This window comes from Orycteropus afer, unplaced genomic scaffold (assembly GCF_000298275.1).
Source record: "Orycteropus afer afer isolate SDZICR_OR568_19922 unplaced genomic scaffold, OryAfe1.0 scaffold00003, whole genome shotgun sequence".
Taxonomy (NCBI): domain Eukaryota; kingdom Metazoa; phylum Chordata; class Mammalia; order Tubulidentata; family Orycteropodidae; genus Orycteropus; species Orycteropus afer.
Window position 1 is genome coordinate 30,435,069 of NW_006921590.1, and position 14,741 is coordinate 30,449,809.

The 14,741-nt window shown below is 43.4% G+C and overlaps 1 protein-coding gene across 1 annotated transcript; it reads right to left on the reverse strand.

Annotated features, from left to right (window-relative positions):
* Nucleotides 1–11,458: 11,458 nt before the first annotated feature.
* LOC122149621 (dnaJ homolog subfamily A member 1-like) lies at nt 11,459–12,652 on the reverse strand. Its single transcript, XM_042780367.1, has 2 exons — nt 12,345–12,652; nt 11,459–11,780 (listed from the first exon to the last, which is right to left on the reverse strand). The coding sequence occupies exons 1-2, from the start codon at nt 12,650–12,652 to the stop codon at nt 11,459–11,461; spliced, it is 630 nt and encodes a 209-aa protein (XP_042636301.1).
* Nucleotides 12,653–14,741: the final 2,089 nt, after the last annotated feature.

Sequence of the window (14,741 nt, forward strand, 5' to 3'; positions counted from 1 at the left end):
AAAAAAAAAAAAAAAAGTGAAGATGTCACTTTAAGACTAAGATGCAACTTGCCCCAACCCATGGTTTTATCAATAGTCTCATATACATGTGAAAGCTGGATAATGAATTAGGTAGATTGAAGAAGAACTGATGCTTTTAAATTGTGACGTTTGCAAAGAATATTGAATGCACCATGGACTGCCAGAAGAACGAACAAATTATGTCTTGGAAGAAGTACAGCCAGAGTGCTCCTTGGAAGCAAGGGTGGTACCACTTCATCTTACATACTTTGGATATGTTGTTAGAAGGGACCAGTTCCTTCAGAAGGACATCATGCTTGATAAAGTTGAGAGTCAGTGAAAAACAGGAAGACCCTCATGAAAAGAATTGTTACAATGGCTGCAACAATGGGCTGTCAAGCATAGCAACAATTGTGAGGATGGGCAAGACCAAGCAGTGTTTGTTCTGTTTATATAGAGTCAATAGACGGCACCTAACATTAAGATAACAATAATATTATCAGTTACCTCATCTGGCAGTTGTAGTGGTTAAATGGAACAATACAGATCAAGTATTAGAACTATGCCAGGAATATAGTAACCTCTTCATAAATGCTAGCTGTCATCATAGGAGTCCTTAGGTGGCACCCAGAGTTAGGTTTTCAGCTGCTAATTGAGAAATCGGCAAGTTGAATCTATCCAGAGACATTTCTAGAGAGCCTTGATGATTTAATTCTGAAAGATCACAGTCATTGAGAACCTTTTGGAGTAATGTTCTACTCTGATACATGCGGGGTTGCCATGAGTCCGAATCACCTCAATGGCAAATGGTTTTGGTTTGGTTACCATCATCATATTTCTGCTGAGTCCAACAGCCTGCAAATCAGAACTAGCTATAAGAGCACAACTTTTGCCTCCTGATTAGTGGATCTTTGTGAGCTCTGGTGGCGTAGTGCCTAAGGCATTTGACTGCTAATCAGAAGAAGGCTGGCGTTTCAAACCCATCAGCCACTCCTGAGAAGGAAGATTGGGCAATCTACTTTCTTAGAGATAACACCTTGGAAACCCAAGGAGGGGTCGCTATGAGTCAAATACACTCCATGGCAGTGAGTTTGGTTCTCTTTTTTGTCTTCCTCTGTGGAGCTCTGGTGGCGTAGTGATTAAGGTATTTGGCTGCTAACCAAAATGTCAGTGGTTAGAACCCATCAGCTTTCCCATGGAAAAAAGAGGGGGCAGTCTCCTTCTGTAAAGGTTTATAGCCTTGGAAACACAATGAGGGTGGCTATGAGTCAAAATTAACTCAATGGCAGCGAGTTTGGGTTTTTATCTTTCTTTCTTGTAGTCCAGAGTTCTGGCATGAATTCTTAAGGGAGGACAATAGAAGCACTCCATCTTGGGGTGGGCAGCCGTTTGGGCAGCCCTCCTAAGTGGCCAGGAGAAAGCCTCAAGCAAGAATGTCCACAGACACAGGAATCTGAAAATCTGCCCACTTCCCAAACTTATAGATGAGTGACCTGAAAAGGCTGGAACTATTGTGCCTGGAAACATAGAGGCATTGCAGGCCTAATCTTGACTTCTGACTTTAAGGAGGAGCCCCTCCTCAGCCCTCCCAGAAACTATTCAACTTATAGAGGCCTTGTGGGGTGGAGAAAGAGGATGTCCAGGCCAGGACATTCAAGGGGAAGAGAAACTATTTACATTTCAGCCAGCTCTATTGTTTCAAAGCACATGGGGTGAACATTCCCCATTGCAATGCAGGATTAAGCAGAATTCTCCACATCTTACAGTTGAAGTCAGCCTAGTTTGACTGTCTAGATAAAGCAAAAATCCTCACTCACCAAATTAACCATCTGAAAAACTGAACCAAACTCACTGCCATTGAGTTAATTGCAACTCAAAGGACCCCCTTTGGGTTTCCAACATGATAAATCTTTACAGAAGTAGATTACCCAGTCTTCCTTCCATGGAATGGCTTCTGGTTAACATTCAAATGCCTTAGGCACTACATCACCAGAGGTCCTTAATTAACCATCTGTTGTTGTTGTTATGTGCTGTCCAGTTGGAACAGACTCATAGCCACGCCTCCTTGGGTTTCTGAGGCAGCACTATGGAAGTAGATTGCCCAGCCTTCCTTCTGAAGAGTGAGTGGCTAGTGGGTTTGAATCGCCAACCTTCCAGTTAGCAGTCAAATGCCTTAGGCACTACGCTACCAGAGCTCCTAATTAACCATCTGTTGTTGTTGTTGTTATGTGCTGTTGAGTTGGACCTGACTCATAGGAACCCCTCCTTGGGTTTCTGAGGCAGTATCACTATGGAAGTAGATTGCCCAACCTTCCTTCCAAGGAGTGGCTGGTGGATTTGAACCTCAAGCCTTCTGGTTAGCAGTCAAGTGCCTTAGGCACTATGCTACCAGAGCTCCTAATTAACCATCTAGGAGAGCCTAAAACTATCTTCCAATATAAAATATGAGACTGTTGGTCTATTATGACCTGGGTGGTGCAAATGTTTAAGGCATTCAGTTGCTAACTGAAAGGTTGGAGGTTGGAGGTTGGAGTTCACACCCAGAGGCTCCTTGGAAGAAAATCTTGGCAATCTGCTTCTGAAAGATCACAAACACTGAAAACCCTATGGAACACAATTATCCTGTGACACACATGGGGTTGCCATCAGTTGGAGTCAACTTGATGACAACTGTGTATGACAACTGAGTTCATTTTCTACAGATGGTATTCCTGCAAGTACAAGAACAAGCTTCATTAGGTTGTTTGAATCAAACGAGTAACCCAGAGTGACCATCTTCCCCTATGAGGAGACCTTGCAGAGAAGCTGCACTGCATGCATTTTCTTCATGCTACGTCTTTAATCACCAAGTTGTGAATGTCAAGAAAAAACAAGTCTGTTGTTCAGAAGTCTTGTTTTGCTGCAGTCAGATAGTGAGGCAAGGCTGAGAGGAATTCTTGAAGAGGTTGGCCCAGCACTGTCTTCAACACCTCTATGTGTGCCCTTCCTTAAAGAAACTGCATCCCACAGCCTACTCCTCCCACAACTTTCTCCATCTCAGCCTTTCAGTTGCCAGTTGTTCAAGATAAAAAACCTTAAGGTTATATTGACCGAGGAGCCTTAGTAGTATAATCATTAAGTACTTGGTTGCTAACTAAAAAGTCGGTATTTTTAACCTACCCAGTAGCTCCACAGAAGGAAAGACCTGGTGATCTACTACCATAAAGACTAGAGCCTGGGAAACCTGATGGGGCAGTTTCATTCTGTCCTATAGGGTCACTGTGAGTTGGAATCAATGGCACACACAACATACTACTGCCCGACAGACTCCCACACCTCACATCTAACCCATAAATAATTCCTGCTAGCTCCCCTTCAGTGTCTGTCCAGAATTAGATCACTGTCCTGGCCCCAGATATCTTCTCAGACCTGGATCACTGCAGCAACCTTCCCCTAATCCTTCCTCCTCTGCCTTCGTCCCTCTACAATCTGTTCTCTACACAGTTGCAACAGGATCATGTATTAAAATATAAGTCCAATATTGACACTCCTTTCAGAATATTCCAGAGTCTAGAGAACTCTTCCCATCTCACACAAAATAAAATCCAAAGTCCCTTCCATGGTCTGTACAATCTCACCCCTCTTGTGCCTACATTACCTTTCAGACCTCATCTCCTGTCCTTGTCCTTTCACTCAGCCCTCTCCAAGTACCTGATCTCATAGTTCTTCCCTGAATTCCCCCTGCATGCTCTAGTCACTGGCCATCCCTCCGGCCGGAAGGTTCTGCTCTCAGACATTACATGGGACACTTCCTCTCACTTCATTCACATCATTGCTCAGGTGCTCCCTCTTCAGAAAACCCTTTCCTGACCATCCTGACAAAAAAGCAGTACTTGCTTACCTGGACTCCCTAGTGGCTCCAATTATTTTCCTTTGTAGCATTACTGATGTGTGAACTATTTGTTTATTGAGTATTTGTTTATTGCTTGTCTCCCTTATGAGAATATCAGCTCCTTCAGTGTTGGACATGGCTCTGTCCGTGGCTATATCCCCAGTATCCAACTATCAGTGGAAGGATCCAATTAATCCTTGTTGAATAAGTGATGATTAAGTGAATGGATGCCAAGAGGGCGGCCCCAGACAGTCACGCTCCCCCACCCACAGCTGACTGAGCAAGTACTGCCACCCCAGGCAACCAGTGGAGGCAGCTCAACCCACACAGATAGTGGAGACTCACTGGGCCAATTCCATGCTGTATCTAGCTTCCTTTTTCTCAGGAGTTTTGGAGGGAAAATTAGCCAGGCAACAGCAAGAAAAAGAGAGCACTCTTGAAGGGTCTAAGTTGCAGAGATGTTGGGCTCACCACGGAAGGACCACAGACTCCATGGCTGGGGCCCCAGGCTATCCCAGCCTTCTGACCCAGGTGCCCTTGGGAGCCATTAGGCCCAGGTGAAGGGTCCTGGGTGGCATAAACAACTCGCATTTGACTGCTAACCTAAAAGTTGGCAATTGGGACCCATCCAGGGGTACCTCAGAAGACAGGACTAGTGATCTGCTTTTATTAAGATTAAAGCCAAGAAAATCCTATGGAATAGTTCTATCCTGTAAACATGGGTCACCATGAGTCAGAATCAACTCAATGGCAACTAATAACAGCAGCAACAGGCCCAGGTGAAGCAGGATATCATGGTTAGTGTTGACACTAGCATTGGGAAGAGGCTAAGGCTGGGGTAGTAAGACTGAGGAATGCTCTTGGTGGCTTGTGGGGTCAGGCTGCTAGGTACAGCATCCCAGAAAAGAAGAGCTGGGAAGCATGCTCATAACTTCAACAACTGATGATGGACTTGAGGATATTCCAAGTAGAAGAAACAACTAGAGCCAGGGGCTGGGGAGCTGGGGAGCTGGGGAACAATTGCTTTGATTGGCTGGAGTATAGGTTTCATACTGGGGGACAAGAAGAGATGTTTCTCGAGCACCTACTGTGACATGTCCTGTACTAGAAGCTACAAGATGAATAAGGCCTGATTTCTCCCATCCTGTTCTACCCTGCACAAGGCAGATCTTAGACATGCTTGGGTAGCCAGCACCTCTCTTTCTCACTCTTTCTGTCTCTCTCTCTCTTTCTCTCTTTCACACACACACACACACACACACACACACACACACATGCACCACACCCAAGGAACAGACATTCTGGGATGAGGTTACTGAATAACCCTAGTCAAGTCTCTAAAGCTCAGTTTTTCCCAACAGAAGACAGGAAGTGGTGCTGGGAGACCCATGGGGCAACTCCCAGTCTGCACCCAAAACCATTCCCAGGAGGCAGCTTCCCTCCTTGAAACAAATCCCTGCCAGTACGTCCTGTTCCTTCCAAAAAATAAAAAAAGTACCCAACTATTTCCCCTCTCATCAGAAAAGTTTAGAAGTTGCTAAGGTATGTGTTCAGTGAAAGAGAGCAGGGTCCAGAGCAGTAGGCGACCATGATACTGTGATATTGTCATGACAGTGTGAAATGTCATCATAATAGAACATAGTTAACGTCACTTAAGTATTTATGTGAAGGTTGTTGAAATGGCAAATGTTGTTGTATGTGCTGTCAGTACATATATATTTATCACACACACATACATAAATGTCTCCATAATATAGAATGTAGAGAGAGGTAAGTTCTGGAAAGAAACAGATATTACAATATAGGGTGGGTGGCAGGAATGGGATAGAGGCTTTGTCTTTATTGTGTTTTCTTATACACATTTTGAATTTTGTGTCAATTTATGCATTATTTAATCTAAATAAGCAACTAATTAATTTAAGATTTTGTTTTAATTCCCAGGCTCTGAGGTCCAGACTGGTTCTTCATGAGCTAGTCCCCAAATGTGGTGTCCTACACGCCTTCCTCACTATCCCATGCCCTCCAGGTACTGTGGCCAGAAGCAGTCCAGGTGCTCTGGCCAATCTGTGCACAGAGCTCATCGATTGGGAGGCACACATGTAAGAGCCAATGGAGGCTAGGGAGCTGGGTGAGCCAGGCCACATCTGAGCTGCTCCCAGCACTGTAGCCAGATGGGGGGGTGGGGGATGAAATCCAGCATTCACTCTGCTCAAGAATCAAGATCCCAGGGGGAGGAAGTCTCATGGACCTGATCTAGGTCTGCTGCCTACCTGTTGTGTCAGGATGATAGCAGAAAGGACCTGGGGTTGGGACTGGGCATCCTGCACATGCCTGGAATCACCTTTACCTTGGCTGACCACAGTGGAAAGGCTTTATTCCCTAGAGGAAGTTGGTGGTATTTGTGCCAGGAAGGGTACCAGGCCACCAAAAGTGGTTGAATGGCTCCCACATGGCTCCCACAATGCAGTTGACATTGGAGGGGGAAAATACTGGCATGGTGGCTAATCAAATCAAAGGGAGTAAAGGGCCACGGAGACAACACTCATTTCCCATTGATAGAGGGCCTGAGAGAGAGAGAGGAATCCCAGGTCTGGAAGGCTTGTAAAACTCTTTGAACATGAAGTTACAATTTCAGAGGCAATTAATTGGATTCGGGGTGTATGACTCATGGTATAAGTCCATTGGGGCTTAAAGTGCCTAACGTGCCACACCTTGGGACTGTACCTTGGCTTTTAAAAGGAGTAAAAATCGGAAGCAGAAGATGCTCTTGGAGGATTTAATGGCCCAAGGAGACTGAAGGTGGGTAGACTAGCACGGCACAATCCTGAATTTCCTGCCTGGGTGGCCTAAGTCTTGGCAATATTAGGGTCTCCCCAGAATCTTTTTTTTTTTTTTTTTTTTTTCATGAAAATGTTGAAATAACTGGAGCTGAGAGACAACATCACCCTCACAAATCTGGCATGAAAATTCCTGCCATGAGTCTGGAGGCTCAGGCTGCCAAATACCAATGTTCTCACTTGCTTGGTCAATATTAAACAATGACTAACACCAATGAGTAGGGATAATTAAACACAGTTTTTGGGGATTGCTTTTTATTACATTAAAACCCATATTTTGAAATAGCTAAAAGGCTAACTCTATATCTCACCTACTGTTATCAATAAAATATTAACTTCAAACAATCTGGGACAGGCAGCGAAGGGGATTATAAAATTATAGTTGATGCCAAAAGGTGAAAGGCTTTGGAATAAGCTCAATGTTGTCAGCCACAGACAGGGCTGGACACCCATGATTTCTCCTGGTGATTCAAACTTTCAACATTAGGGCCCCACTTTAACTTCAAGACACTTCTAGTCTCCTCTGCAAAAATAGCTTTTCTTGTTGTGCAACATGAACTTGTGTGTGTGTGTGTGTGTGTGTGCGTGCGTGAGAATGCAAGTGAGTGATTTGGTGAATGTTTACAGAGCAAATTCATTTTCCATACAGCAGTTGATATACATTTTGTTTCATGACATTGATTACAATCTCAATAATGTAACATCTCATTCCTGTGATTATCTTTTCCCTGTGTCCTTCTTTCCTGTGCATTCCTGTCCTCTGAACTATCTCCCTGTGAAAATGCTGCCCTTCTGATCTCCCATGGTTGATTGTTCTAAGGAATATACCTTCTTGATGTAAATGTTCACCTTATATGCCTGTGTATTGTTTGGCTGGAAGCCTGAGGAATGAGTTCAATTCCAGGCCCGAAGGGTGACTAGTGACCATAGTCTCGAGAGTGTCACCAGGTTCTATCAGACCAGTAAGCCTGGTCTTTTTTAAGATTTTGAGTTTTGTTTCATGTTTTCCTCCCACTCTATCCAGAATCTCCAATTTTGATCCCTTTCCCAGTGGTTGACAGTAGTAACCAGGTACCATCTAGTTCTTCTGGTCTCATGGTCATATAGGCTGAGGTTCACATGGACTAGTCCCTCAGACTGATTTTTCCATGTGTCTTTGGTTTTCTTCATTCGTCTTTGCTCCAGGCAGGGATAGACAAATCTTGATGGTCACTTACAAGCTTTAAGACCCAGTACCTACTCCCCAAAGTAAGATATAGAACAATGTTTTTGCGTAGTAGCCACATGACCTTTTTCAAGCAATGACTTGGAGCTGTCTGTAAACCTCTGGAAGGGGCTCTAGGGGCCTGTTGACCCCAGTCTGTCTCCTCAACAGAATGACCTACTGACCCACTGTACTTGTTACTAGAACAAAGAGGATTTTGATGACTTTGAACTTCAAGAGCTGTAGTGAGGAGAGTGACAAACTGGGATAAGTTGGTCACCCTCCCTCCCAGTCATACAGCTGCCTCCTCCACTGGAATCCATGAGGACCAAGGAGAGGACTGTGGGCTTAACATGAACAAATCAAATAACAATAACTTCTCCTGTGTGGTGTTCCTCCTGCCCCAGACTCTGAGCCATGGGCTTTTAATACATTATCTCCTCTTACACTTTCTATAAATGTTCTCCCCATGGGTTCCAGAGAAGCCAAGTGACCTGTCTAGTTTCACAGCCAATAGATGGAGAACCAGGAATGGGGACACAGTTCTATCTGACATTTCCCTCTGGAGCAACATGAATATAAACTGAATGATCTTTCTATGGTCTTTTACACCACTTGTCTTCTTTTTCCTTTTCCTTTTTTTTTGAGAAACCCTAAATTTTTTAAAAAACTTTGTACTCTCCCACAGATTTTCAAACTACACTCTAAATTATTTTATCATAAGTCTAAATTGTTTCAAATAAATATAATTCGGATATACTATAAATATTAAGTAGAACTATCATATCACTCTTTAAAATGTATCCAGTGATGGGAATACAAATTGTCATAACCATATGAAAGGGAATTTGCTAATATCTAGCAAAATTACATAAGTATTTACTCCTTTACCTACCAATCCTACTTCTAGGAGTCTATCTCAAAGATACACTAGCAAAAATCACAAAATGATGTATCACAAGGCTATTTACCAAAGCACTACTTGTAATAACAAAAGACCAGAAGTAATCCACATTTCTAGCAATAGGGACAGCCCCTGTTGGTTTAATAAACCATAGCAAATCCATACAATGGAGTACTATAAAAAGAAACGAGGAGAATCTGTTTATGTGTTCTTGGTATAGTATACATGGCTTATTGTTGAGTAGGAAGCTCTGGTAACATAGTGCCTAAGACACTTGACTGCTAACCAGAAGGCTGGATGTTCAAACCCACCAGCCACTCCTCAGAAGGGAGGTTGGGCAATATACTTCTGTCGTGATACCACCTCGGAAACAAACCCAAGGAGGGGTTGCTATGAGTTGGGTCCAACTCAATGGCACATAACAACAACAACAACATTGTTGAGTAAAAATAGCAAGGTGTAGAATCATGTCTACAGTGCTATCTTTATCTAAGGGCTATGGGAATATAAATTCTATATACATATATATAGTAACTATACACACACACACGCACACACAAATAAAACCAGAAAAACCAAACTTGTTGTTGAGTCATTTGTAACTCATAGCAATCCTATAGGACAGAGCAGAACTTCCCCATAGGGTTGCCAAGGCTGTAAATCTTTATGGAAGCAAACTGCCTCATCTTTCTCCTGTTACAGCTGGGGATTTGAACCACTTTTGGTCAGCAACTCAGTGCTTTAATTACTACTATGCCACCAAGGCTCCTATATATACATAATATAGAACTATAACTATGTACATGCATATATATAGTTATAGATTGAATTATGTCCCTGTGGTGCAGTGAATTACTTGGTATGGCTCTTCTGGCCATGGCCTTTGTGACTCCCACCAGATGTCTGGGTGAGATTATGCAAATGTAAGGTGCTTGTGGCCCACCAAGATGGTTGGATAATAATAATGTAAATAAGACACAAGGGGTGGAATCATGCAAATAAGGTGTATGGAACCCTAACATGGGGATTGGTCAGTTTTGCCATTTAGCTTAAAATGAGCCAGCCCAGAGGCAGAACAGGGGATTTCACTACTATCAAGAGAGAAGAGTCAGAAGTGGTGCTTGTCCTTGGACCCGAGATCCCTGGCTGAGATGGCAGAGAGAGGGCAGGGAAATGGCAGAGAGATGGCAGGGAGACAGCAGAGATACCATGATAGCAAAGGCATTAGAACCAGAGACAGCATGAGACAGAGCGGTGAGCTTCCCAGTCCATGGATTGAAAAAGCTGAGTGCCTTTGGGCGGCAGGAGGCCTGCTGGTAGAATGGAGTGCTTCTCTGGGCAGCTATTTGGCAAAGCTAAAAGAGCTCTGTAACACTGGGTGAACAAGGTAGGGGCTGAGGCCAGAGAGAAGCATGCCAATAGCACAGCTGAGAAGCTATCCTGACTGAAGAACTGTATACTGACTTGTTTTTGATCTTGAATTGGAACCTGTCACTTCCCTAATAAACTCTGTGGTAGTTAAGTGTGTGTGTCAACTTGGCTGGGCCTGGTTGAGTGGCTGGGCAGCTTGATGTAGTGTTCCCCATGATGAGACTGGTAATCAACTCTATGGTGGAATCTACTGTGAGCAGCTTAATAGCTGCCTTAGGGACGTGGTCTGCTTCTTGTATATGAGGGGAAGCCTTGGGGAATGGTCGCTAGCTTATGGCATGCTTAAACCCTGCATGTAGCTGTGTCATTGTTCAGCAGCCTGCCATGCTCTGCCAACCTTGGGACTTTCAATGGACTTAAATTAATGGCCTGCCATGTGGCTTGGTAACATCGGGACTGTGCCATTTTATTTGTCAACCTTGGGCTTGTTAGCCTCAGCAGTCAGTAGCTGCCTGAGTGAAAAGATACCTCTAGCTTCAGTGGACTGGGAATAAGAGGCAGAGCTGAAGCCCAAGGTCGAGGGGCTTTTACACAGCCCCTAGAGCCTGGCACTTTGAACTCAGACTTAAAGCCTAAGAATAAACTCCTGTTTGTTAAGGCCATCCCATTTGTGGTATATTCTTGTCCGAGTGGCGGTAGGTCACCAGAACAAACTCCATGATCATGAGTATTGTCTGTGAGTTCTATGTGGTCATTACAATGAATTATTGAAACCAGCAGAGAAGTAGAGAGTGCCATGAGAGGAACGATTGGTGTCAGAATTGGTAGAAAGGTTGGAGGGTGGTGGCATGTCTGACTTCTGCCTCATAGGAATCAGCCTTGGGCTGCTGCTGATAATTATGATCCTGCCTCCTTGTTGTGAAGTTAGAGAAGGTCATAGCATGCTACTTCCTGCCCTTTTTGCAGTTCCCAAAAAAGTTACGTTAAAGTCCTAATCCCAGGACTGTGATCCTGTTTGGAAATAGAGTTTTTCTTTGGTTATATTAATGAAGTAATACCACAGTAGGGTGGGTCCAAAACCTAATCTTTCTTTCTTTTTTTTTTTTTCAGAGCTTTTATATTTGAGTTTATTCTTCATTTGACTTTAAAACACTACCAATTGTTGAATATTAGAACAAAGACAATAACAAGTAGTGAGTATATGATTACAGTCCTTCACTTATTCACTACCATATAAAATGCCAGTAGTGAGTGCTATTCACTCACCCCCATTAAGATGTCTGACACTGAACCCCATCTCTGGGGTGATGGTCATCATCCTCATAGGCTTCTCCATTGTAATGGTGTCGCTGTTCCTGGTTTGGATCAAAGTCCACCAGTTCTACCTGATCCATTTCGTCAGTCTCCTCCACTTCCTTTCTCTCAGGCAGGAGTTTCTCCAGCAAAGAGAGTTTATCAGGAGAGAGAAAGCCATTCTCAGGAAAGTTAACATTAAATTCGATGATTAAGCACCCCTTTTCACATGGTCTACGATAAATTGGCATGCCTTCGTTCAGCACACACTTAATACCTTCATGCTTGACAATCTGACCTGGATGAGAGGTGATGACTACGGTTCGATTGTCAAGAGTGGATATTGGCTTTTGGAAGCCGCACAATGCTTCAACCAGCTGTATGTCCATACACGTGCAAAGGTCTTCTCCTCATCTAGTAAAAACAGCATGGTCTTTCTGATCTAAAACAATGATAATATCTCCTGGCTCCAGTCCTGGCTCTTGGTCTCCTTCACCATGGAATATTATCTTCTGGCTATCTTTCATGCCTTTGTCAATATGAACTTTTAGAATCTTCTTCTCTCAAACTATCTTCCTTCCATTGCAACTTTTACATCTATCTTTAGGGCTGATCTGTTCCCCATGGCCCTGACACTCCATGCACACAGACTGAATTTGTCGAACCATTCCAGGTCCTATCTGATGAATTCGTATCTGCATTCCAGTACCCCAACAATTAGGACAGCACTTTGCTGCTCCTTTCTTACCACCTCTACCTTCACATTTGTCACAAATCACATTCTTTTGCGGAGCTAGTTTTCTTGTTGCACCATTACATAAATGTTCTAATGTTACTGAGAGTTGATGCACAACATTTTTTCTTCTCCTTTCTCTCGGCATCCTTCCACCACCTCCAAAAAACATATCAAAGATGTCCATGGGGAAACCAAAACCACCACCTGCTCCACCCTCTTTGATGACCGGTTCTCCTCCTTTGTCATATGATTCTCTTTTCTTTGCATCAGAGAGCATTTCATATGCTTGAGAAATCTGTTTAAACTTCTTGCCTTCATTTGGATTCTTATCAGGATGATACTTCAAGGCCAGTTTCCTATAAGCTTTTTTCAACTCTTCCTGGGTGGCACTGGGTTTGACCCCAAAAACATCATAGTAAGTGGTTTCTTTCACCATTTTCTACAGCGGTTGAGCGGGCGGAGGTTGGTGTGGGGGAGCGGGAAAGAGTGCGTAGCTGTGCTCAGTTCGGGCAGCTGCCGATCCACTGCCTCTCGCCGAGCGTTCTGGAAAGTTCCCAAAAAAAACTGGTCTTTCTAAGTGGTGCCTTATAAAGGGGAGGACAGTCAGTGAGACACACACACCCGGGAAGGACTCCAATTGACAGAAAAGACAGGGAACCAGGGAACATGTTAATAGTAAGGACAAATCTAGACTACAGGAAATTCTACAGAGCAGATGACCTGCTCTCTTTGACAAGTAAATGGCAAGAAAAGAAAAAGGAAGAAGAAAGATATAGAATTGCTATGTATTACCAAAAACTTAAGAGACATGTCAACCTAATGCAATGCGTGAACTTTTTAGATCCTGATTTAAGCAAATTACCTGTGAAAAACCACTAATGAACCAATTGGGGAATTTAAGTGTGATTGGATATATGATGATATTAAGGATTATTTGATAATTTTTAGGTGTTAGAATAGCATGTGTTTATACTTTTGAAGAAAGAGTCATTATTTCTTTTTTTTTTTTTTCTATTTTGATTTGGGTGAAAGTTTTCAGAAATTTACAGAGCAAATTCACCTTCCATACAGCAGTTCACATACACTTTGTCTCATGACACTGACTACAATTCACCACAATGCAACAGCTCCCCTCCCTATTCCTCCCCATAGTTACCTCTTCCCTGTGTCCATCCCTTCATGCACTCCTGCAGCCTGAGCTGTCTCCCTGTGCATAAACAGCCCTTCTATTCTCCCACGATTATTCTCTCCAAGGAATGCATCTACCTCAGGTAAATGTTCAACTCATATGCCTGTCTTTTGTTTGACTGGAAGCCACAGGTGTGGGTTCAATTCCAGATCTGAAAGGCAGCTATGGGCCATAGTCTCAGTGGTTCCACCAGGCTCTATCAGACCAGCAAAACTGGTCCCCCACACACACTTTTTTTTTTCCAAATGATTTTGTGTTTTGTTCCACATTGTTCTCCCTCTCTATCTAGGATTTCCTACACAAATCCCCCTCTGGGTGGTTGACAGTGGTAGCTGGGTACCATCTAGTTCTTTTGGTCTCATGGTCATATAGGCTGAGGATTGCATGGTGTGCCAGTTGCTAGGAATAGTAGTTTCCATGAATCTTTGGTTTTCTTCATTCTTCCTTGCTCTGGACAAGGAGAGACCCATCATTGCATCTAGATGGCCGCTTGCAAGCTTTTTAAGATCCCAGTCGCTACTCGCCAAAGTAGGAGATGGAACAATGTTTTGTGCAGTATGTTATGCCAATTGAGCTTGATGTCCCCTGTGACTATGGTCCCAAGCCCAGAGGTTCAACTACTTGGTCCCTCTGGGTAGCTGGCTGTGACCAAGAAGTGACTACAACCTTGTCCCTTGTCAGCTCTACTATATACCTGGGAATTCTTACAGAACATACAAATACACTTGTAGGACCATTGTCTGCCAACCCTATACATGGTCTTGGGTACACTCCCCGCTGCATAGACATACCTAATAGTTCAGCTTGTTCACCCATCTATCCACCTGTGTACCCATGTTTGGCTTCACTGACAATGCAGTACTGTATGTGCAAAAGGGTTCATCTTTGTTGTCCGCACTTCCCATGTACCCTTCTATGTCTTTCTCTTCCTCAATGCCACCATGTTGATCACTCATATTTGGTACATTGCCCTTCTCTTCACCCAAATCAGTGCTTACCTCCACCTATCTAACAGTGTTCCCTACACTTCCCTCCCACCCCTGCTAACCAACAAAGAAAAGTTCCTTCCATATATAAACCTTTCCTTGACTTTTATAATAATGAACTAATACAATATTTGTCCTTCTGTGATTGACTTAATCACAGATCCTCCCAAGTTCATCCACGTTTTGTGTGTTTTGCAGATTCTAGGTTATTCTTTAGGGTTGCAGTATTCCACTGTTTGTATGTACCATAGTTTGGTTATCCATTCTCAGTTGATGGACACCTAGGTTGTTTCCATCTTTTGGCTATTGTAAATAGTGCTGTGATGAACATGAGTGTGCATATGTCTGTT

Bases quoted from the DNA above. Each gene is read 5' to 3' on its own strand.
- LOC122149621 (XM_042780367.1), bottom strand. From the start codon at position 12,652: ATGGTGAAAGAAACCACTTACTATGATGTTTTTGGGGTCAAACCCAGT. The intron at 11,781-12,344 runs AAGAAAAAATGT...CACCTCTCATCC, and splicing joins AGGATGCCGAGAGAAAGGAG to AGGTCAGATTGTCAAGCATG.